Source organism: Miniopterus natalensis, chromosome 2 (genome assembly GCF_054644295.1).
Source record: "Miniopterus natalensis isolate mMinNat1 chromosome 2, mMinNat1.hap1, whole genome shotgun sequence".
NCBI classification, from domain to species: Eukaryota; Metazoa; Chordata; class Mammalia; order Chiroptera; family Miniopteridae; genus Miniopterus; species Miniopterus natalensis.
In genome coordinates, this window is record NC_142082.1 from 137031584 (window position 1) to 137055647 (window position 24064).

The window sequence follows — 24064 nt, forward strand, 5'->3', positions numbered from 1 at the left end:
ACTGTGTTTTTATTGGGTAACATCTTTTAAAAAGTGAATATTTCTGGAGGACTAATAAATGTGAATTGGTTTAATCAGATTGCTGGCTTCCAAACTGTCAGAAATTAGCATTAAAGGATTTAGAAGTTTCTTTTTTTGCCAGCTTTACTGAAGTGTAGTTTAAAAAAAGAATTATTGATTTTTAGAGAGAGAGGAAGGGAGAGGGGGGGAGAGAGAAACATCAGTGTGAGAGCTGAACATCAGCTGCTTCCTCCACACCCCCTGCTGGGGATCAAGCCTGCAACCCAGGCATGTGCCCTGACTGGGAATTGAACCAGCAACCTTTTGGTACACAGGGTGATGCCCAACCAACTAAGCCACACTGGCCAGGGCTAGAGTATAATTTATATACAATAAAATTCACCATTTAAATTTTGCTGAGTTTTGACTAATGGGAAACAGTTGTGTAACCATTTTCACAATAATGATGTAGAGCATTTCCATCACCCCCAATAATTCCCTCATGCCCCTACACAGTCTGGAAAAGAAATTAAAAAATAAAAATATATTTGTCATTCCACTTATTTAAGCATTCATTGCTTGCTTCTTGCACATGCCCTGACTGGGGATTGAACCTACAACCCTGGTGTATTGGGATGACGCTCCAACCAACCACACTGCCTGGCCAGGGATAGACTAGAAATTTTAATGGGGAGGAAGAGGAAAGTGATTTTGGAATTAGAGTGGAGGAAGACCAATAAGTTCTAGTTGACTCAGTTTTGTCTGAGAAACGAGATCACAACCCCCCATGTGTCGTCCTCACCTCAAGAATGCTTTGATCTTAAAATCCTAGCTGATAGAGGTGTTTTATACCTTGTTAATTTAGAGTGACTCACTTGTCCCAGTTTGCCTAGAACTTTCCTAGTTTTAGCACTCAAATTTCCATGTCCAGAGAAATCTCAGGTCCCAGAGAAACCAGGATGGTTGGTCACCCTAACTTGTGATGTTTATGCCATTGTTTCTAAGCCTGAGGTTGCCATCACATTGTAAAGTCATTTCTCATGTGAGTACATAGGCACTCAATAAATGAGTGAATGGGTGGACACACCAGATAAACCCCAGTAGTAGGTGGCTGCAGATTCCTGGCCAGAACAGGAGACCTGGGTTCTGATTCCACCTCTGCCAAGTGTGATCCTGAGAAACTGGTTTCTTACTCTAGGTCTGTTCATCTGTGTCCACTGTAACACAGGAGACCTGTATCATTTCTGTCTCTGACACTGGTACTATACTACCTATATACGGGGTTATGTGCTGATGTCACTTCCACTCAGCTTTTTCTCTCTCTTCCTTGCCCTTCATATGTATGGTAATCAATAAATTATAAAAGGGCAGGTTGATAATGGACTGCTGATGGACCAGGCTTATGCAGAGTGCTTCTGTGAAGCAATAGTGTTTGGACCTTGAACCAAGCAGCTGTGTTTGCAAGTTGAAGAATCAAGTCTCTGTCTTCAGTTAAGTGTAATTCCCTGATTTGTTCTTTGGGAGGAAGAATGGTGGGCAGAGGGAGCCTGCTGTTTAGACATTTTTCTAGGTGGGTTGTGGGGGTACCCTGGAAAATAAGAATTTATAAGCTGCTTATCGATATTTCTGAAGGCAGATATTTCCTGCTGAGCTAGTGCCCAGGAAACATTATCTCAAGGTCTTATTCAGTATCCTAGCACAAGGATTAAAATGAGAAATACCAGGACTTGGGCTGGAACCTATGGCTGACTTAGGATCAGGAAGCTGCCTTCTGTTCCTGATTCTGCCACACATTGTCTGAGGAACTATGGGCATATTTGTAACCTCTCTGAGCCTCAGTGTTTGCCTCTCTCTTTTTTTTTTAATATGTCTTTATTGATTTCAGAGAGAGGAAGGAAGAGGGAGAGAGAGATAGAAACATCAATGACGAGAGAGTCATTATTGATTGGCTGTCTCCTGCATACCCCCGACAGGATTGAGCCCACAACTGGGGATCGAGCCCGCAACCTGGGGCATGTGCCCTGACCAGGAATCGAACCATGATCTGGATCCTAGGTTGATGCTCAACTGCTGAGCCATGCCCGGTTGAGCTAATTTTCTTTTTAATGGAGTATCTGCATTGCCTACCTCACAGGGTGGTGTGATTCAATGTGATAATACAGGTGGGAGTTCAATGAAACTGATGTCTACACAAATGTCAGGTGTTAGATTACTAACTTTGGTTTTTAGATCTGTGTGATGGGGTCTGATTCATGGGGGGAAGGAAGTGGAGAGGAATTTGGGTGTTTTGTCTGCTTAGTTCCTTAAGTAATGTAATTGATACCCCCTGACTCTCAATAAGACAGGAAGGGTAGGTTTGAGGGAGGTACTGATCCTTTGTTAGGAAGATGCTTAAGCCCCCCTTCTTCCTTGACAAATTCTTGACTTTTTGGAAAAGTTTGTCCTTGGCTATAAATTCCACTCCTGCTCTCATTTCCAAATTTTTGGGACAGCTAAGGCCAACCAGATACCCTTTCCTACCTAGGGGCCCTTTTTTGTGACTGTCTCCTTTCTGGGCTTCAGGCCTGTGAAGGGTTAAGCGAACCACACCCTCAGCAGGAACAGCCTCGGACTTTGTGCTGAGCAGCCATCTCTGGCTTCTGGTTTGACTGACACAAGGAGCCCTGGCTAGAGGAAGCAGCACAGAGGAAGGTCAGAAGAGTGAACACTGGCAAGAGGAGGGCAGCTTCTTTCCTGGCCTCTCTGACACCATGGACAGCTCCTATTAACAAAGGCACCTCTCCACCTTTGTGCCGGGCATCCTATGCCCCTTCCTGTTGAACTGGGATTTCACCCACCATTCTCCAGGAGACAGTGAAGTTACACCCTAGTTCCAGTGTTGGGTGAGTCTAGCCTTAACCTGTCACTGCTCCTCTTTTTACATCTTGGGGAACTCATCTGGGAGCTGCTTCCTTTTCCCCTTCCCTACCTCCAGCCATATTTCCACTTCCCTCAAATCCAAATTCAAAGAAGATGCCTTCTCCCAGCCCTGCTTCTGCTTCACACCCTTCCTTGCCAAGTTACTTAACCATGTAACTTTTTTTTTAAACCTGGAAAATGTGGGATAAAAATAGTATGTAGTTCATGGGGATATTGTAAGCATCGAAGGAATATATGTAAAGTGTTTAGAGCCCTACCTGGTCCATGGTAGCCGCTAGAGGCTGTTGTTACCGGTATTCCTATTGCTCCCTTTGTCGTGTCCTTCCAGGAAATGACAGTGCTTTCTTTTCCTGGAGCTTGGGGAAAGCAGAGTGAAGGGAGAAGGCAAACTGTGTCCCCTTCTTGCACCACTTTCCATTCCTGCTTCCTTCCCATCCCCCATGCAGGTTCAGCTGTGCAGGAGAGGAGGAGGTTATGGCTCTTTTATTCCTGTAGGGAGTGGCATTGACTATTGTACTAATAATTCTATCCGGTACCTGGCCCCTCCACCTGCTCAGTCCCACAGGAAAAACTGAGGAGGGCTGGGCTTCCTCCTTAGGGAGCACCTGCTATGTGCCTACTACATGGGGCCAAGGCTCCCTGTTTCTCCAACTCTGCTCCTCCTTGCTCATTTCCATCTGCTACTAAAAATCTGGGTGTGTCCCTCAGGGGCAAAGTCTAGGCCAGGTTATAGGAATTTTTATAAAAGCTGGAAATAGAAAAATAGGGACAGAAGTGTACACATATGCACAGGTCCTGAGCTTTGGGGAAACAAAGCTCACCTTGATTTTTGGGGGGCATTCCAATCTTTTATGGAGGAACTCCTGCCGCTGTCCTCAAACTCATAACCTTGTCTTGTCTCTATTTAAAAAATGAATCTCACTGTAGCAATGAGAGGAGAGGAGAGACCTTTGGAAGAACCTTTGAAATGGGCTTGGGTGGGTTGGGTGACTGAAATCAGGGCTGTGGGAGGTAAGGAGTTGAGAAGGAGAACTGGGGACAATGGTCAGGGAGTCTAGACCCTGGCCAGGGCCTTAGTGCAGGAGGGAGAGAACTTGTGATGCCTGGCTGTGGCACAAAGCTTTGCTTATCTTGTCCTCCCCAACCCTCTCTCTTTCGAGTACAATTGTGCTTCCCCAGCTGCTGTCTGTGGTGCCTTTCTTACCCTGCTATCTGTGGTCCCGTCCCATACCTGCCCTGTCCCCACCAACCCTGACCTGGGGAGCAGAGGATTCCCCCACCTCCTGCCTAGTTTTATGAGGCCACCCACAGTTATCATGGGCTAGTCCAGAGGCCTTTCCTAAGTCGGGGAGTCTCTCTAGGGCCGCGACTTGGGGGGAAGAAGGCTCTCTTAGGCCCTTCTGCTTTATTCCTCTCAAAACACTGGTTTCACAAGCTGAGCAGACATTAACAAACCACCCCCCTTACTCCCAGGATCAGTAGCCCCTCTGGACATGACCCTCCTGGAAGGTTCCGTAGGGGTGGAGGACCTTGTGCTCCTGGAACCCCTGGAGGAAGCGTCTTTGCTCAAGAACCTCCAGCTGCGCTATGAGAACAAAGAGGTTTATGTGAGTGCATATGGGTGTCCCTGACTGGGTGTGTGGCTAGAGAGTTCACAGGCTCCCACTCCCTCAACCCCCTCATTTCCTTCACCTTCTTCCCTGGCTCCAGACCTACATTGGGAGTGTGTTGGTTTCCGTGAATCCCTACCAACAGCTCCCTATCTACGGCCCAGAGGTCATTGCCAAATACCAGGACTGTACCTTCTATGAGCTGAAGCCCCATATGTGAGTAGAGGGACCAAGGGAAGGTGACAGATGTTCCTGCTGATGTTCCTAATTTCCTCTATCCTTTCTCCCGAAGGAGGTTCTCTAGCTGCCCTTTCCTCCCCTGGTCTTCTATAGGCCCCTTCCTAGGCCTGTCACTTGCCTCAGAATTAGAGGGTGAATGACTTTGGAGGCTGGGGATCAAGAGAAAGATGGTGTTTTGGACTGGCCCCACATTAGCCATTGCCCGCTTTCTTCCCCCAAGCTATGCGTTGGCAAACGTGGCGTACCAGTCCCTGAGGTTCCGGGACCGGGACCAGTGCATCCTCATCACAGGCGAGAGTGGAGCCGGGAAGACTGGTGAGGCACCTGGGGGGGTGGTGAAGCTGGGGACTCACCACTGGAACTACTCGCTGTCTCTTTCCAAGCCAGGCCTAGTCCCGCCCCTCCCCCCCCCCCCCCAAATATCCCTCTTGGTTTTTCTGACTCAAGGGTCTAAAGTGCTGGAATGAGGGAAGTTAAGGAGGGTGGTGTGGGGATCCACATGAGGGTTTCTCTTGCACAGAGGCCAGTAAGCTGGTGATGTCTTATGTGGCAGCTGTCTGTGGGCAAGGGGAGCAGGTGGACTCTGTGAAGGAGCAGCTGCTTCAGTCAAACCCAGTGCTGGAGGGTGAGAATGCCAGGCCCTGCCCTCTGTGCCCCCCACCCTGTCACCCCAGATTCATTTAGCCCTAGACCCTCTTCCCCATTGTTCCACAACCACTGTTCTCATTCAGCCTGAAAAATCTGAGATTGGTCCAATGGCTGGAAGGCTCCCTCCTTTCCCTTCTCTACAGTCCCTCTTCTCCCCTCAGCCACCTCACTGCCCCTCTCCTCATCTCTGCAGCTTTTGGCAATGCCAAGACCATTCGTAACAACAACTCCTCTCGCTTTGTGAGTGAACATCTCCCCGGTCTGGGAGGAGAGGGTGTGGGGGCTTGAGAGGGAGGAATGTGTCACAGACCCTTCCTGGACAGGCTGGTGCCAAGAGGAGCAAGCAAAGTCTCTCTCTCTTTCTCTGAAGGGGAAATACATGGATATTGAGTTTGACTTCAAGGGATCCCCCCTCGGTGGCGTCATCACAAACTGTACGTGTCTCCCATTCCACTTACCGCCTTCTTCCACCTGCCCCACAGTGTCCCTTTCTGCTAATCTGCTACTGTAGGTAGGAGGAATATTAAACTACCAGACTTCCCAACCACTAGGAACATCAGGGATGAGGGCAGAATTAGAAGGAAGCCGAGGCATCTCCCAGACCCTCAAGACATTATTTTCTAATTCTCTGCCAGATCTGCTTGAGAAATCCCGGGTGGTGAAGCAGCTCAAAGGAGAAAGGAACTTCCACATCTTCTATCAGCTACTGGCTGGAGCAGATGCGCAGCTGCTAAGTATGCACCTGCCCCTCCCTGCATTCCTCATCTGATCTCAACCACCACTGTTGGGAACAAATCCTGTGACCTGTGTTCTCTTCTTTTTCTGGGGTTCTATTGCTAGGAATAAGCTCTCTTGCCTCTTTACTGCTTGTATCCCTCTGTCCTGCCTGAGTTCCTTTTTCCCATGCTAGCTTAAAAAAATGGAACACTCATTTCCATCTACCATCCTTTCCTATCTTCAACTAAAGGGATGTTATTGATAGTTTAGGAAATTAAGCAGGATGTTGCAAGTGTTCAAGAACTTTCGCTGAGCTTTAGTTGAGGTGGTTCTGGGTCTACATCTACCTCACCCAGGATCCTGTCCTTGATTTCCTCTTCTTAGATAGTTCTGCGTAGGTTTCATTCATTCATCAAACGTCTCTTGAACACTTACTGTGATCGAACACTGTGCTAACCTCTAGGGATATAGTGTTGAGTAAGACATGAATCTTGTCCCTGAAGAACTTACAGTCTCCTAGGGATGGCAGATGTGTGAACAGATACACTGCAATACACTCCAGTAGGCCTGTGCAGATGGCCATAGGAGCAGAAGGCATGGGGCATGCTGCCTTGTCCTAGGGAAGAGCCCATCCCAGCTTGAATGCTGTACTGGCCTGAGGTGGCTCTGGGAGGGCATCACCACAGGGTCTGGTGAGACTGAAGGCCCTGCCAGAGTTTGCCTCCCAGTTCCCCTGCTAGCTGTGAGCACTGTGGGTATCTGGCCCCTGAGAACCTGTCCCTTTGGTTACTGATTAGTCTATGCTGGACTTGTGCCTATTTTCTTTCTCCCTCTGGGAGATCTCTATGGTTCAGGTGCCCCCACAGGTCTCATCCTCCCTCCTGGCTTAATAGTCTTGGTTGTGTTAAATTTGTCTGAATCATAGGCACTAGTGTTTTGTTCTGGCTGATTCTGTCACTCATTGGTTTAAATTGAGTCCAGGCGGGGCCTCCCTAGTGTCATTATCCCAGGGCCTTTCTGACTCATTCTCTGTTCAGATGTTCCTTTTTAGCAAGCTTTGGTTTCAAAATTGTGTCTTGGGAGAAGCTGCCATTAAATTCTAGTTTGAGAGATATCACTGAATCTCAGATCATTTGAATAATAGATAATTGATATCTCTAAAGCGCCACGGTTAACCCACTCCTTCCCATCTCAGTTAAATAGCTTTGACCATTCCCTTGATTCATTTATTAAACAGAAAAAAGTTCCTGCATGCCAGCCAGGTTTGGAGAATATGAGGTGACAAACACAGTCCCACACACAAGTTGTTCATTTGTGAGAGAGAGAAAAAACAAAACCCCGTGCATAATAGGGGCCGGGATAGAGATTCGCCACAGGGGAGCACAAGAGAGCCATTGGACTCAGCCTCTTAACACCAGAGAAAACCTTCCAGAAGAGGGATCGGGGTTGGGGAACATAGTACCTGCCACTCTCAGTGCTTAGTGAACAAATAAGAACAAATAATGGATGCACCAGCAAGGGTGAGAGGTTAGGGCTGGGGAGGGTGGGAGATATGTGCTCACCCTTTTTTCCTTACCTTCATCCTGCCAGAGCCACAGAGGCCAGAGAGTGTGGAGAGTTTGTTTGCTTTTATTGTTCAGAACCCTGACAGTGGGGAGAAGAGTAAAATGAAGCTTTTCTTTCATAAAAGTTAGGAGAAAACCCCAATAATTACAAATACCTAAACCCTGAATACCACTTAAAAATTTAGTCTATTATAGGAATTAATGATCCCAAAACAAAGGAGGCAAGGGAAGAAACTGAAAAATAGCTTCTTTGAATAAATGAGCAAACAACCTAGGGCTAGGGCTGTGAGGGTCAAGGCTGGAGGGCTCTAGAGAGCCCGTGTACTAATTCTCTTCCCTCACACTGGCCCTTTCAGAGGCCCTGAAGCTCGAGCGGGATATAAGTGGCTATGCCTATCTGAGCCGGGAAGTATCCAGAGTGGATGGCATGGATGACGCCTCCAACTTCAAGGCTGTGCAGGTGGGTGCCCAGGGTGGGGTAGGCTTGGGCTCTGAGGCTATCCCCTGAGCCTGGACTCTGGCTTTGAGAAGGGAGGCATTGGACTGGCACCACAGTTCAGCTTCTGATATCTGCTTTCTCCCTAAGAGTGCAATGACTGTGATTGGGTTCTCGGAGGAGGAAATCCGATGGGTGCTAGAGGTGACGGCGTTGGTGCTGAAGCTGGGGAATGTGGAGCTGTCAGATGAGTTCCAGGCCAATGGAACACCAGCAAGTGGCATCCGTGATGGGAGAGGTCTGCACCCTCTGCTGAAGTCCCCACCCAGCTTCCTGAATCTCCTGTTGTCCTTTCACCATCTCTAGCCTAATTAACTTCACTCTGATTTAGTCCCACTCAGCCCGCTCCTGAGTTCTTCCCCAAACACACTCATTGAGAACTCCCAGTAAGGCATATTGGAATGAGGTTTTGAAGCTTGATAGATGTCAGTTCTAAGACCTTCCTGAGTCTCAGCTGATTTTCGCAAAATGGAGACAATTACACCTATTTTAGGAGATTCTCATATTAATGTGGATAATGCATGAAAAGTTTCCAGATCTCCCTTTCCTCCCCCCAGCCCCCAGACCTTCTTCATGGCCATATTCTGAACTGGCTGCAAGGACTTCGCCAGCAAGGGCCAGGGACACCGGTCTCCTAGCAATTTCACTTACCAACCCTTCCTCCCTTCCCTGGGAGAAAGCCCTTTCCCAGGCCATGTTGTATTTTCTCATCACCCCAGGTGTTCAGGAGATTGAGAAAATGGTGGGTTTGAATGCAAAAGAACTAGAGAGAGCTTTGTGTTCAAGGACCATGGAAACTGCTAAAGAAAAGGTGGTCACTGCACTGAATGTCATTCAGGTGAGGGACCCTACGGAAGGGGCTGATTCTGAGTCTTTTCTGTGGCTGCCACACTAACCAGCTCGACCCTGCCCCGTAGGCTCAGTATGCTCGGGATGCTCTGGCTAAGAACATCTATAGCCGTCTCTTCAACTGGATAGTGAACCGAATCAATGAGAGTATCAAGGTGAGAGATCGCCCTCCTCCCCTGCCTGCCTCACTTCTCTTGCTCTGGTAGTCAGCCCCATACTTTGGGTTCTGAGATGAACAGAGTAAGGGCAATGAGGAGTAGTCTAGTTTCTTCTAACAGTGTGTGGTTGTGGAAACATCAGTTTTTTGGTTTGACTATCTGGATAGGCTACCTACCAGCTGTGAGGACTTTCAATTTTACAAAGATCCTGAGCCTCAGTTTCCTGATTTAGAAAATGGGACATTAATACCTACCTGCTTCTCAGGTTTAATGAGAGTCAGATAAAATTATGTACATGGCTACCATATAACCAACAATTTCATTCCTAGGTATATATCCAAGCAAATTGAAAACAGATATACATGAATGTTCAGAGAGGCATTATTCTTAATAGCCAAAAAGTGGAAACAACCCAGATGTCCATCAACTGCTGAGTGGCTAAATAAAATGTGGTATATTCATACAATGGGATATTAACTTGGCCATAAAAAGGAATAAAATAAACATGGATGAACCTTGCAAACATGTTGAGTGAAGGAAGCCAGACACAAAAGGCCACATTTTGAATGACTCCATTTATTTGAAATGTTCAGAATCGGCATGGGATGTTACCAGGGGCTGGGGGTGGGAGGGAGAGGGGAGTGGCAGCGACTGCTAATAGGAACAGGTATAAGCTTGCTTTTGTGGGGATGATGAAAATGTTCTGGAATTAGGGAGTGTTGACAGTTGTACACCTTCTGAATATACTTTAAAAACCCACTGAATTGTATACCTTTAAAGTGTAAATTTAATCAAATGTGAATTAGATCAAAATAGAGCTATTATTTAAAAATTATGTACATGAAAATACCATCAATTTAGAAACTATTACTGCAGGGCAGTGGGGTAAAATGGGATTTGAATCTAGGATTGGTAAATGCTTAGCCATTTTGAAATTTGATTTTTTCATTTGCAAAATGGGAATAATCATACCTTGGGTTATGATATGATTAATGAAGTAAGAACATAGAATTTTTGGTAAAATGCTCAACAAATTAAGAGATGGTTATTTTCCTGAGAGGATTTCAGTGTCTTTCTACCTTGTACCATGGGAGCGCCACCCTGGACCTTATTTGCATCTTCCTTTACCTCCTTCCCCCCCTTTGCTGGTCCTGTAGCCTATAGAAGAGGAAGGAGAGTAAAATCACAGTTACTTTCCAGCTTGGTCAGGCTCACCCGAGTTCTGTTTGCCCCTTGCTCCAATCAGCTCCATCACATCCACTGCAGAAGGGCCTGTCCTCATATTTATCTGTTCCTCCTCTTCAGGTGGGCACTGGGGAGAAGAAGGTGGTAATGGGGGTCCTGGATATCTATGGCTTTGAAATACTGGAGGTAAGACAACTTTGCCCAACTGCAGTATCCTGCTTCCCTAGGGTTAAGGAGGGATGGGCTCTACCCGGAATGTGAGAGAGGGGAGGTAGGGCCGAAAGGAAGGAAGCATCTTGGGCTGAGCTGGTCTTTCTCTTTAACCTGTTTACTTTCCATTAGGATAATAGCTTTGAGCAATTTGTGATCAACTACTGCAATGAGAAGCTACAGCAGGTGTTCATAGAGCTAACACTGAAAGAGGAGCAGGAGGAATATAAGAGAGAGGTAAACTAAGCCTTCTCCCCACTTTCCCTCAATTAAATGACTTCTAGGCACATGCCAGATCTTTCTTCATCCTTGATCACAGTTCCTCACCCTCCCACTCCAGGCCAGGCAAGGAAGGGGGCGGATTGATAGAATGGTGTGTGTGGTAGGGGAGACATGACAAGAGTGAAGTGACAGCTGTGCTTGGCCTATGGCATTCTGTGAGCCAGATTTAGAAGGGACGTTTCTCCTGGGCTTCGCACTCTACCACATCCCTTCCTGTGCTTTTCTCTCACTCCTCAGAATCCTGTGTCTCCTCCAGCCCTGGCTGATGTTGCCTTTCCCTCTTGTGGCACCCTGATCCTAGACTTTCTCACCGGAAGTGCCCCATGGCTCAGAATTTCCACACTCCTTACCCTGTTCAGCGAAAACCCCTGTTCTCTGTGGCGAAGTGTTAGAACAGCTCTCTGATTGAGCTAATTCCCTCCAAAGTGTGAATGGCTGAGTCTCACTCATCAAAATCCCCCCAGGGATGCTCCCTGTGAGCTCTCAGGAGTCTATTATGGCAGAACTTGAGGCACTGTGGTAACAATGTATGGAGAAGTTTTTTAAAGTATTTTGTATGTTTTTATTTTAAAATTTTATTTATTTATTTTTAGAGAGAGGAAGGGAGAGGGGAAAAGAGAGAGAGAGATTTGGTTGTTTCACTTATTTATGCTTTCACTGGTTGATTCTGGTATGTGCCCTGACTGGGGATCAAACCTGCAACCTTGGTGTATGGGGATGATGCTGTAACCTACTGAGCTACCAGGGCTTATTTAAAAATTTTAAATGATTAAATAGATAATACACTCCCATGCTTCAAAATTCAAAAAGCTTAAAAAGCTGTATAAAAAAGGCCTCTCTCCTACACATCCCCACCTTCCTCGACCTCCTTCCCATCTTTAGGCACCTGAAGTGGTCCTCTTTCCAGGGGTCTTTGATGTGTAATCAAATAAGTCTATAAATATATTTTCCCACAACATTTATTCATGTAGCAATGAATATACTCTCTTCTACACCTTGCTTTCATAAGTCAACAAGAGATCTTTCTGTATCAGTATATAAATATGCTTTTTTACAGCTACATAGGATTATAATAATGTCATAATTCATTTAATCAGTCAAGGAAGGCATTTTTGGAATGAAGTAGGAGGGCAACTTAATTCCACTCTGCATTCCCTGAAGACCTGTGAGGGAGGAGGGAGAGAGAGGCTTGTGTTCCCCAGTCATACCTGGGAATGGCCTAAATTGCAACCTCTGGCCCTTGGATGTGATCAGGAGCTATCCTGTCTGCAGGCCTGATGCCCAGCAAATCCCTAAAGCAGAGAAAGATTGTCTTTGGGTTTTCTGTACTATACTTGCTTTAAAAAAAAAACAAAAGTATATAGTCCCAAAGTATCATGTGGATCAGTGGTCTAGCTGTGGTCCTGGATTAGCATCCCCTGTGAACATGTTAGAATCCACATTCCCAGGCCCTGTCCCAGACCTGTTGAATCAGAAACTTGGAGAACAGGAGCAGAAATCTGTGCTTTAATAACCTGTTCAGGTAGCTGCGATGCACACTGAAGACTGAGAATCACTGGTGTAGGCCTTTGAAGATGTATCAAATTAGCTTTGTTATTTGATGATAAACTTACGTATGTGCTTTTGTTCTGTAGTTTGTTGCCAGAGTGGTGTGGCCCTTTGCTCTTCCATATACTCAAGGATCCTTCCGCGCCCCCAGAGTGGGGAAGAATTCTTCACCCAATCTTCACCCAGGAGCTTACACTTCCCTTTCTACCCCACAGCACCTACAGGGCTCTCTACATTGACTCCCCCTCACTGCTGCTCTGTGTCTTCCCATGTGCCTCTCTGCCCACACCACAAATTCTCCATCAACCTTGGAGGAATGGGGATGTAAATAGAAACCACACCAAGACCCCTCTGAACTATAGGGCTTTCTGCTGGTTCTTTGTGGAATGGGTGAAAGGGAGCCTGGGTCTGGTGGCGGTCTTTGGAGACTTGTCTTGGACCTGCTCCCTGTAATTTTTTACGTCTCCCTTTGCCAGGGCATACCGTGGAAAAAGGTGGACTACTTTGATAATGGTATTATCTGTAACCTCATCGAGCATGTGAGTTACCCTTCTTTTATCTTCTGGACCTCCCCTGAATATCCTTCCCCTGTCTTCTCATCCCCCTCCCCTCACCCCACTTGGTAAGGATGGTAAAAAGGGCAAAGGATGAGTGGGCAGAGGATGTGGACATCTTGGAGGACCAGGTCTAGGTTGGGCTGATATTGTTCCCCTGGCCAGAATCAGCAAGGTATCCTGGCAATGCTGGATGAGGAGTGCCTGCGGCCTGGGGTGGTCAGCGATTCCACCTTCCTAGCGAAGCTGAACCAGCTCTTCTCCAAGCATAGTCACTATGAGAGCAAAGTCACCCAGAACGCCCAGCGCCGGTATGACCACACCATGGGTCTCAGCTGCTTCCGCATCTGCCACTATGCGGGCAAGGTGATATGGACGGGCTGTAGGGTCAAGACTAGGGCCTGAGCACACGCTGAAGGCAATGGGAAAGGAATTGGGGGGAGATGAGGACTTGGAATACTTCACAATGAGACTGGGAGGGCCAAGTGCTGGGACAAGGTCATGGGCTATCCAGACCAATAGTTGTTCTTCTACAGGTGACATATAACGTGAACAGCTTCATTGATAAGAATAACGATCTACTGTTCCGGGACCTGTCCCAGGCCATGTGGAAGGCCAAGCACCCCCTCCTTCACTCCTTGTTCCCTGAGGGTGATCCGAAGCAGGCATCTCTCAAACGCCCCCCGACTGCTGGGGCCCAGTTTAAGAGTTCTGTGGCCATACTCATGAAGAACCTATATTCCAAGAACCCCAACTACATCAGGTGACATACTGGGCACACAGGGGAACATGCTCCGTGCGTGATAGCATGTGCATGGTTCATGCACTGTAGAATATGTCTGTGGGGTGGGGGGGGTCTCTGGAATAAGGATATCAGAGGCCCTTTCCTCATGGAAAACAGAACCAGATGAGTCACCGAGAGTCCTGTAGCGGGGAGAGCATCAGATTCGGGCAGGGGCCATACTATAGCGAATAAAACTGGAAAGGCCAGTGTGTCCACTTCCTCTGAAATTTTTCACTTAAGGGGAATGTGTGCAGAATTGGGGTGTAGAGACCAGGATGGGTCACACTGGCAAAGGTGATGTTCCTGAAGCCTGCACCTTGCCCTGCCTCCCACTAGGTGTATAAAGCCCAACGAGCATCAACAGCGAGGTCAGTTCTCCTGGGAGCTGGTGGCAACCCAGGCTCGGTACCTGGGGCTGCTGGAGAATGTGCGGGTGCGACGGGCTGGCTATGCCTTCCGCCAGGCCTACAGGTCCTTTCTGGAAAGGTACCGATTGCTGAGCCGGAGCACTTGGCCTCACTGGAATGGGGGAGACCGGTAAGACACAGTGGGGCATGAGGAAGGGCAGTGCAGGGAACATCTGTGGGGGAAGAGACTCTGAGGTCTTCTTGTTCAAGCTCTGAACTCCTCCCAGGGTGAAAGGGATTAGGGGAAAGGTGGAGAGGAGCCTCCCTGCGTTGCCTTCTGGCAGCTTTCCCCTTTGCTCTTGTAGGGAAGGGGTCGAGAAGATCATGGGGGAGCTGACCACCTGCACCTCAGAGGAGGCGACCTTTGGGAAGACAAAGATCTTCATTAAAAGCCCCAAGACTGTGAGTTGGAGCGTGTACTTTTACTTGGTGGAGGTGGAAGGTGAAAGAGTTGGAGAGCTCATCTGAATGAGAGGCTGGGTGGGGAAGGGAGCATGTATAACCTGGAATGGATAGTGGGCGAGGAGGTCTCCTCTCTGCAGGGACTGAATCCTTGGGTTCCTACCCTGTGTGAGAGCCCTGGGAGTCAGGTGTGCTGCATGGCCCGCTCTAAGTGCTTCCGCTTGAATAGGACTCCTTGCGGGCCTGGGTGATGTGCCACTCATGTTGGAGTTTCCAAATCCTTGCATAGTACATGCTACAGAGTTAGAGTTCAGTAGAAGCTTGTTAAATGAATTAATAAATAAATGAATGAACTAAGACAAAGGAATGATCAAATAAAACACTGGCTGGGAAGACTCTGATGCTGTGGGGTACAGGAAGAGAAAGCACTGCTCCCCTAGGACAGCTTCTCTGTTCTACCCTTTCACCTCTCCACAGCTTTTCTACCTGGAAGAGCAGAGGCGCCTTAAAATCCATCAGCTGGCCACACTCATACAGAAGATATACCGAGGCTGGCGCTGCCGTACCCACTACCAGCAGATGCGCAAGAGTCAGATCCTCATTTCCTCTTGGTTTCGGGGCAACATGGTATCATGTCCCATCCCCTCACTCTAATAGGAGAGTGGAAAGTGGGAGAGGTGGTTCAGGAGGTGGACTTTTTCTAACAGGCCTATTGTTTTCTACAGCAAAAGAAACGCTATGGAAAGATGAAGGCATCAGTATTGTTGATCCAGGCTTTTGTGAGAGGATGGAAGGTAATGGAAAAGGGGAGATGGGTTTCCTCCCCATGTGTGGTTCTCTACACACACGTGGTTCCTTCCACACATGATTCCTTCTGGATTGTCCCAGCTGCTGGGGGGAAGTAGCAGAAAGCAAGTCCTGCTTCAATCTTGGACATACCTCTGTGCAATCGCATGTCTGTGTCCGGGGGTTTCTGGGTCTGTTCCATGTATGTCTGGGAGTATGGCTGCGTGCTGGGAAGATTAGTTTATATAAGGGGCTCTGCCTTCGGCTTTGAGTGTCCTCATAGCCAACTTGTCTGACTTGACTCTCTCCAGCTAGTCTCAGCTCTTTATCTTACTCTGTTCTTTGTGTGGTTGCAAAAGAGTAGAATCTCTTCTAGGTTTTTCTTTTGTTTTCTGGGTCTAACTATCTTTACTTTGGCTCCTTCCTTGTATGTCTCTGCCAGGCCCGCAAGAATTATCGAAAATACTTCCGGTCAGGGGCTGCGCTCACCGTGGCAGGTTTCATCTACAAGAGCCTAGTAAGTGGTGGGTGTTGAGGGTGGGAGTGGGGGTTTGAGGATGGAAGGACAGGTTTGAAAGAGAAAGATGTGGGGTTTGAGAAGAGGTGACTCAAAGCTTTCCCCCAAAGAGCTTCCTTGATCTGCATGTCTTGGAGCCCAAGGACAGAATCAGAGCACATTTGGGGTTGAGTGGACACTGTAGGCAACCCTGTGGTAGGAAGGGGTCCCAGCACACCCAAGAAGAGACTGGGGCTGGATGGTTAACAATTGAATAGCTGAGCCTCATTGAAGACCAGAGTGAGGACACATAGGGTTAGTGAATCCAACCTTCCAATGTCCATTCCAGGGTGAAAGTGGATAGGAATTATATTTTCCTCCTGTCTCTTCTGAAACTATAGCAGGCAAATCTGAAATTAAGTATCAGGAAGAATCTTAATTCTGGAGGACTCAGGTCAGAGTGGGCAGGAAGAAGCCGGGACCAGGCCTGGACATTCAGATTATGGCAGTTTCCAGCATGAGGAAAACAGACAGAGAAGGGTGATAGATAGATAGTGATGGTGCTTCTGAGAAGTGTCAGAGGGAAACCAGATAGGGAGGGAGCAGCACCTCCAGTGAACTTGGGGAAAGGCCAGAGGGTAGGAGAAAGAACAGAGTCTTAGAGGATTGCGGAAAATTGGAGCTGCCCTTCACTGGTTTGATTTTTGACAATTATTAGGACTGTTACTAACTGTAATCATTCAGACACAAGACACATTCATTGGAGCTCTTCTTTATTGTCGGAGAGGGAGGAATGGGGGCTCTAGGCTTTTCCATTGCCTCCCTGATCATTCATGTTCCCTTCTCCCCCCTCCTTGGGAAAGCTCCATTTTCCTAGGCCTCCTCAGTGGCCAGGTTTCTCCTTAGCTGGCTCCACGGTGTCTGCCTTCTCTGGTTCCCTGCTCTCTTACAGCATAGCTGCATTCCTGAGACCTGAAAACTGGTTTTGCTCTTATCTTGTGACTTGCCCTCTTCCACCTTTTCTTTCTTTTTGTTCTTTTATTTTTTATTTATTTCTTTTTTCTTCTTCCACCTCTTTTTCCACCTGTATATTATCAGATATCTGCTGAATGTCACCTCAGGAGCTGTTGGGTTTCAATCAGGATTTCACTAAGTCCCACCTTCACTGAGTACAGTCCCGGCATCAGTGAGTACAGAAGAGTGCACTCAGGGAACCACTGGGACCGATTCCCCCAGTGTTTCTGACTAGTCTGTATTTTGCGATTGCCTTGATTATAACTGATATTAATACTAGTACTAATACCTACTATTTCTTGAACACTTAACTATGCACTAAGCCCTTTACATGCATTAACTCTAATGCTATCAACAACCCTAAGAGGTAGGCCATTTTGTAGGTAAAAACTAAGGCCCAGAGAGGCTGAATAACTTGCTAGGAGTCCCACAGTGGGTAAATGGTAGAGCTAGGATACAAACTTTTTGGCTCCAGAGTTTTAACCACTGCCTAAAACTGCCTACCCACCTCCCAATAGAGGCCTGGGCAACCCAGGCATACACGGCCCTGGATGGACCTGGGGATAGGAGGGCTGCATAGGGAAAGGCAGAACTTTCTTAACCTAAAAAAATAAAAAATGAAAAGAAAACCCTCAGAGGCTCCACATCAATTGGAACATGGGGGATTGTGGGAGATGCTTAGGAATATTTATTGAGTTAAATCAAACCAGACCAAGGACCAGAGACTCCAGGGTGATGAGACCAAGTCTGCTAGGTCTTTGTAGTGGGAGATGCAAAGAGCTTGGATAGTCCTAGACCAATATACTGTGTGTGTTGTGCTTTTTTTCTATTTTAATTTTTTAAACCTAATGTCTTAGAAAAAAGTTTTCATTAAAATCCCAAAAATTTGAAGTGCTCAAGATCAAGTCATTTTCTGTATCTTCAATAATTCTTTCCCATAAATGAAAAGGGTGCTGAGTGCTCCCTGAAATATAGAGGCTCACAAGTCCTGGTTCTAGATTGGGGGAAACCAGACAGTCAGATGCTATGGGTGAAACTTGACTGGATCCTGAACAAGAAAAATAAAAACATAGATGAAAAGAACATTTTTAGAAGTTTATAAAGGACATTAGGAGAAATTTGAGTATGCATTGCTGCTGGATGAGCCTGTGTCCTTACCACAGCCAACAAGGCCCTTCAGGATCTGTCCTTGACCAACTGTCTCTCTGATCTTCTCTCCTCTTACTCAATTTAGTTCAGTCACACTGGCTTTCTTTCTGTTTCTGGAATATACTACTACTCATTCCTGTCTAGGGCCTGCTTTTTGCATCAAAGTATATATAATGAACTGGCATTGCATTATATATATTTATTTGCTTGTGGGAGGCCTCTCTCCCCACCCCCAGTAGAATGTAACCTCAGTGAGAATAAAGACTTTGCTCACTCTGTTCACTGCTGTGTCCTTATACCTAGAACAGTGCCAGGCACAGAGCAGGCACTCAATACATGTTGAATGGTGAAAACACTCAAGACCTGGGGGACTAACTCCCAAAGACTCACTGTCTAGAGAGAGAGATTTCCTTGCAAGTAACGGTAGTATATAAACAGAAGTATAGACAAATGCTAGGGGCTCCAAAGAAAGGAGAGGCCCCTCTGAGCCAGGGAGTTGGGAGGCTTTGAATGGCATCTGAAAGGATGGGTGAATCTGGGCTGGCAGTGTTGAACTGAGAGCGGCATGAGCTGAGGCACAACGTGGTAGTGCATGGGCTGGGCAAAGGGCGTGATGAGGAGTTCTGTCTGGTTGGTGTGCCAGGGTAATCCAGGGGATCCTAGGACGAGGTGGGGCTCTAAGTAAAAAAAGACTTTGAATGCCTGGCTGAGATGTTGGGCTTGACTGATCAGAGAGGAGGGGAGGTTTGGTACCTTTCCACTAACTAGCGCAGACAGCAGCAGCCAGCGATAGGCAACTGAGCTGAGAGAATAGGAACCTACAGGAGCCAAATATTGAGGCCAGTTTTCATATTGGTTCCTCTCACCTCACTTCCCTGGGTAGCAGGTCTCTGCTTGGAACTAATCCTTTTCTCCCTTCAAACTCCCATCATGCTCTTTTGCCCAGCCTCAGGGCTACAAGTCATGCTGAAAGAGATCCAGGAGATGACACCCTTCGGTGTCCTCAGCTCCAGTCTTCTCATCTCCATTCATTGTTTCTCACTCTAGGTGGCCTTCCTCTGTTTAAGTGGCAGGATCTGGGTGTGAGTTTGCCTGTGTGGGGGGGTCTGCCTTCTCATCATTGCACTCTCAATTCCCCTGCTTCCAACCTAGGCACAGAAATTCCTACTGGGGCTAAAGAACAATTTGCCTTCTACCAATATCTTGGACAAAAACTGGCCAGCTGCCCCTTACAAGTACTTCAACACAGCTAATCGGGAGCTGCAGCAGCTCTTCCACCAATGGAAGGTGAGTAGGACCCACTCCTCTCAGTTGTCTTTTTTATCTCCTCCTTCTGATTTTCCTCTTCTTCCTCCCTCTTCTACTCTTTTTCTCTTTAAAAAAAAATTGTGGTAGTCCTGGCCGGTGTGGCTCAGTTGGTTGAGCGTCTTTCCATGCACCGAAGGGTTGCTGGTTTGATTCCCTGTCTGGGCACATGCCCAGGTGCCGCGGTCCAGCCACGGCAGGAGTCAGGGGTTCCAAAGGTGGGCAAGGCGTCAGCCCTGGGAGACAGTAGACTACACGACTTGGAGGTGGTGTGACACTGTTCCACTTTATTGATATTTTACACAATCTTTTATACTTTCTTTTTTGGCTACGATTACATTTTTTCGGTTAGCAAGCAAGAAATATTCATAGGTTAAACAATACAAGTTTCGATTTCATTGGAATGGAACAATCTTGACTTTTATTTCTTAGGACATAGGACAGGAAAAATCAGTGACCTATAAAGTGATAGACGTGGCTTTGTCTGCAGCAGCAATATATTGGCTTGTGAGACAGATATCTTATATAATATCTACCTGGAGTTCCTACTGACCTTTCTTGTGGTTATATTTTAACTACGGACCTATTCATAAGCTATTATATTCTTTTTGCCATTTTCTTCTAAGAAAAGAGTACCTTTTGCCCTGGCTATTGATTAACTGCTTAAGAATGTTTTTCTTTTGTTCCTTAGAACGTAAACACCAAGGGGGACCTTGCCTTGCCAATTGTTCCATGAAAGTCAAACTACTGTAGGGAACATGTACTCCATTTACATTAACTATTCTCATACCATCATCGTTGGAAACACTAATTTTGCAATCACAGGCGGGGGTACTTGAGTATAGGCTGCCTGTATGAGCTCAGCTTTCCCTAATCTTCCATAAATTCCTTACTGGGGGCGTCAGGGGGAGTTTTCCTAGCTACTTCTAATAACAATTTATTAAAACACCTGGCACATGTGGTAGTGGCTGGACTTGGGGAAATCGGGATTTCTTCAGAAGTGAGAACATCGTTTACCATTCCCAGGTTAGTCAGTAATCTTATGGCCCCAAATCCCCCTCCGAGGAGGAGGAGAACTATTCCCATTAATCCAGTTATTCCCACCCATATGCCATGTCGTCTTCCCAGAAGACGCCTTCCTTGAAGCTTCCTCTCCACATCCGGACCTTGTCAGACGACATGGCACCCAGGTTTCCAGCTCTATCCCTGGTCAGGGCTCATGAGGGAGGCAGCCAATCGATGTTTCTCTCTCACATCAATGTTTTTTTTCTCTTTCTCTCTCTCTACTTCTTCCTTCTTCTCTCTCTAAAATCAATAAAAAATATTAAAAAAAATAAAAATAAATTGTAGTAAAACATACATAAGAAAACACACCGTTTTAATAATTTTGAAGTATACCTTTTGGTGGCATTTGAGCACATTCACATTGTTGTGCAATCATCACCACCACCCATCTCCATACCTTTTTCATCTTTCCAAACTGAACCTCTGTACCCAGGTAGCAATAACTCCCCGTTCCCCCCTCCCACCGCCTACTTTCTGTCTCTAGGACTTTGACTAGAGTCATACAATGCTTAACGAAGCAGCTATGTTTGAGAAGTGCATCGTTAGGCGACTGTGTGGTGCGAACATCAGAGTGCACTCCACGCAAACCTGCATGGTATATACTGCTGCTCACCAAGGCCGGATGGTACAGCCTCTTGCTTCCAGCCTACAAGGCCGTACAGCGCATTACTGTACAAAAAACAGGAGATGAAGTCAAGCACGTGAGAAAATGATGCAATCAAGAGGTGTGATAAACACGAGATATATGAGGCTGCTGCTGGTGTAACGTGACATACTGTATAGCAAAGTTTTTTAAAATATAAGCTGAATGCTCTGTAAAATAGTGATTAAAATTATAGTATAGTAAATACATAAACCAGTTACATGGTCATTTATTACCATTATCAAGCATTATGTACATAGTTGTATGTGCTACCCTTTTATATGACTGTCAGTGCAGTAGGCTTGTTCATACCAGCATCACCACAAACACATGAGTAATGCATGTGCTACAACATTACCACGGCTACAGTGTCACAAGGTGATAGGAATTTTTCAGTTCCATGGTACACGCAGTACGTTGTTGACTGAAATGTTGTTATGTGGCGCATAACTGTACTTTAGGTACCTCATATAAGTGGAATCATACAATATCTGTCCTTTTTGTGTCTGAGTTATTTCACTTAGCACAGTATTCTTCTCTTCAGGAAATACTTATTCAGCTGTCTGGGACTAGGCCTTCTGCTGTGTGCTGGGCATACTGCCCTCATTGGACTTGTATTTGATTGTTTCCACCCCCTCCCCCAGCATCGCTCAGTGCCCATCCTCCCCCGATGCCTCTCCAGCCCCTGCCCTCTCTGAAGTACCTGTCCTTTTCCCTCTGTCTCTCTTCTTCAGCCCCTCGCCTTCCACATCTCAGTGTTCTCTCTACTTCCCTTCCCAGCCCTGCCCTCTTCCTCCATGATCATAGCTTCTGCTCCAACCCACTCACAGTGCAAGAAATTCCGGGATCAGCTGTCCCCAAAGCAGATAGAGATCCTGAGGGAGAAGCTCTGTGCCAGCGAACTGTTCAAGGGCAAGAAGGCTGCATACCCCCAGAGGTGAGAGCCTCTCAGACCCTGCACAATTTCATCGAGAGCAAAGAGAATATTCCCCAGGTGGTATGGAGCAGTGGGTCTCAAACTTTAGTGTGCATCAGAATCACCGCAAGCTTGATAAAACCCAGATGGCTGCATTCCTACCCCCTCAGATTTTCTGATTCAGCAGGTCTGGGGTGGGTCTCAAGAATTTACCTTTCCAACAGGTTTAACCCCCGGGGATACTGATATTGGTCCTGGACCATGCTGCGAGAACCGAGATAGAGAGTGTGGTGGAGGGCTGGGACAGGGCACTGGAGGACTAAGATGGGGACTCAGTGGGGGGAGGTGCAGGGCTTCGGGGTCAGTGGTACGGACTTTGTCTGCACTGCATACTTCTTGTGTGTCCTCAGTGTTCCCATTCCATTCCGCGGTGACTACATTGGGCTGCAAGGGAACCCCAAACTGCAAAAGCTGACGAGCAGGGAGGAAGGGCCTGTTCTGATGGCAGAGACTGTGAGGAAGGTCAATCGTGGTAATGGCAAGGTGAAGGCCAGCATCCTGAACGCCTCCCCCACAGCCTGATCCAGAGCCTAGGATGGTAGCTGGAAGGGTGAGGGTTGATCCCATCTTTCATTACCCTTTCCTGTTCTGTCCCTAGACTTCCTCTCGAATTCTGCTCCTGACCAAGAGGCATGTGATTCTCACAGATGCCAAGAAGTCCCAGGCCAAAACGGTCATTGGGCTGGAAAGTGTGGCCGGGGTGTCGGTCACCAGCTTCAAGGATGGGCTGTTTTGCTTGCATCTGAGTGAGGTATCAGAGCTGGTTGGGGGCAGGGCTTCCCACTGGAGAAGGTAGTGGGCATCACAGGCCTGTAGGTGATGGGGACCAAACCTCTTACTCTGGGCCTTTGATGTCTCTCAGGCTGCTCCTGAGGAAAAGAAAATGAATCCCTTCCCTGCTTTTTTTTTCTCCCTTCCTAAGATATCATCAGTGGGTTCCAAGGGGGACTTCCTGTTGGTCAGTGAGCATGTGGTTGAACTGCTGACCAAAATGTACCGAGCTGTGCTGGATACCACACAGAAGAAGCTTCCAATCACCATTTCTGAGCAGTAAGGCCATGAGCTGGGGCTGAGGGACAATTGGGGCAGATGATGGAGCTGTTGGTCATTGTGACCCAGAGAACTTGTGCAGTCAGAGAGTGAAGCATACTGGGTCAGGGTAGGGCTTGGAGGATCTTCTTAGTCTCTCCACCCAAATTCTCTGGAGTCTTGAGTCTTCCTACCAGGGTGGGGGGTGGAGGGAGTGGGGGATGTATTTGCCTCAAGAAGGGGAGGGGAAACCATCATGAAAATATGGGTGTAGGGGATGAGGGCACTAGCTTTGCCTTTTTGTCTGTTCCCCCTCCAGGTTCTCAGTGAGGTTCAAGGAGAACAATGTGGCTGTCAAGGTCATCCAGGGGCCTCGGGGTGATGGGAATGGCAAGCTGAGCTGCAAAAAGAAGGGGAGTCATAGCCTGGAAGTGACTGTATAGTGAGGAGGTGGGGGCCTAATGTGGAAATGCCAATTTCTTAGACCAGCACCAGCCCCACCCACCCTTGTGGGAGGATCTCATCTCCATCCCTGTGATCGTGGGGTGGTGCTTGAAGACTGAAGAACCCTTGAAGAGGAACTTTCTTTTCCCAAACCATCCCAGTCCTTTCTCCAAACCCTCCCACCCTCAGCCTCTGCCCACTAATAAAACAAGTGACTTCCCGAGGTTTGGTCAGTGTGGGTGAGTCACTGTTCCCATCTTCTCACCAGCTTGTACTTAGACCCCCTCCCCCTCCCCACTCCCTTTCCCCGCCCTCAGGCTCCTTGGAGCCCACTAACGCAGATAATAAGAATGGAAAAGAAGGGAAATTGTCTCTGGGTCCTTGACCGGCTGAGCTCTGGGGTGGGGGGGTTGGAGAGCCTGGGGCAGGGGCAGGGCAGTCAGGGATGGGACTGAGGTCGCAGGTGGCCAATGGACTGATTCATTAAGTATGTCCCTGGAGGGAAGAAGTGAGGATCCCTGTTTTGGCGAAAACTGGGAACCTTTGGAGATTCAGCCTGAAAAGAGGCCCAAGGATGAAGGGC

The 24064-nt window shown here is 47.4% G+C and overlaps 1 protein-coding gene across 1 annotated transcript; it reads left to right on the forward strand.

The window, feature by feature from the left end:
• The first annotated feature begins 4258 nt into the window (after positions 1 to 4258).
• On the forward strand, positions 4259 to 23656 carry MYO1A (myosin IA). The gene is made up of 27 exons (XM_016224421.2): positions 4259 to 4526; positions 4630 to 4745; positions 4990 to 5084; positions 5290 to 5394; positions 5611 to 5657; positions 5788 to 5851; positions 6053 to 6151; positions 8056 to 8159; positions 8286 to 8433; positions 8915 to 9033; positions 9113 to 9199; positions 10508 to 10573; positions 10730 to 10834; positions 12904 to 12966; positions 13147 to 13347; positions 13518 to 13744; positions 14102 to 14302; positions 14478 to 14574; positions 15052 to 15201; positions 15300 to 15368; positions 15803 to 15877; positions 19172 to 19306; positions 21863 to 21969; positions 22359 to 22491; positions 22607 to 22759; positions 22931 to 23058; positions 23357 to 23656. The coding sequence occupies exons 1-27, from the start codon at positions 4413 to 4415 to the stop codon at positions 23478 to 23480; spliced, it is 3132 nt and encodes a 1043-aa protein (XP_016079907.2). The 5' UTR covers positions 4259 to 4412; the 3' UTR covers positions 23481 to 23656.
• The last annotated feature ends 408 nt before the right edge of the window (positions 23657 to 24064 follow it).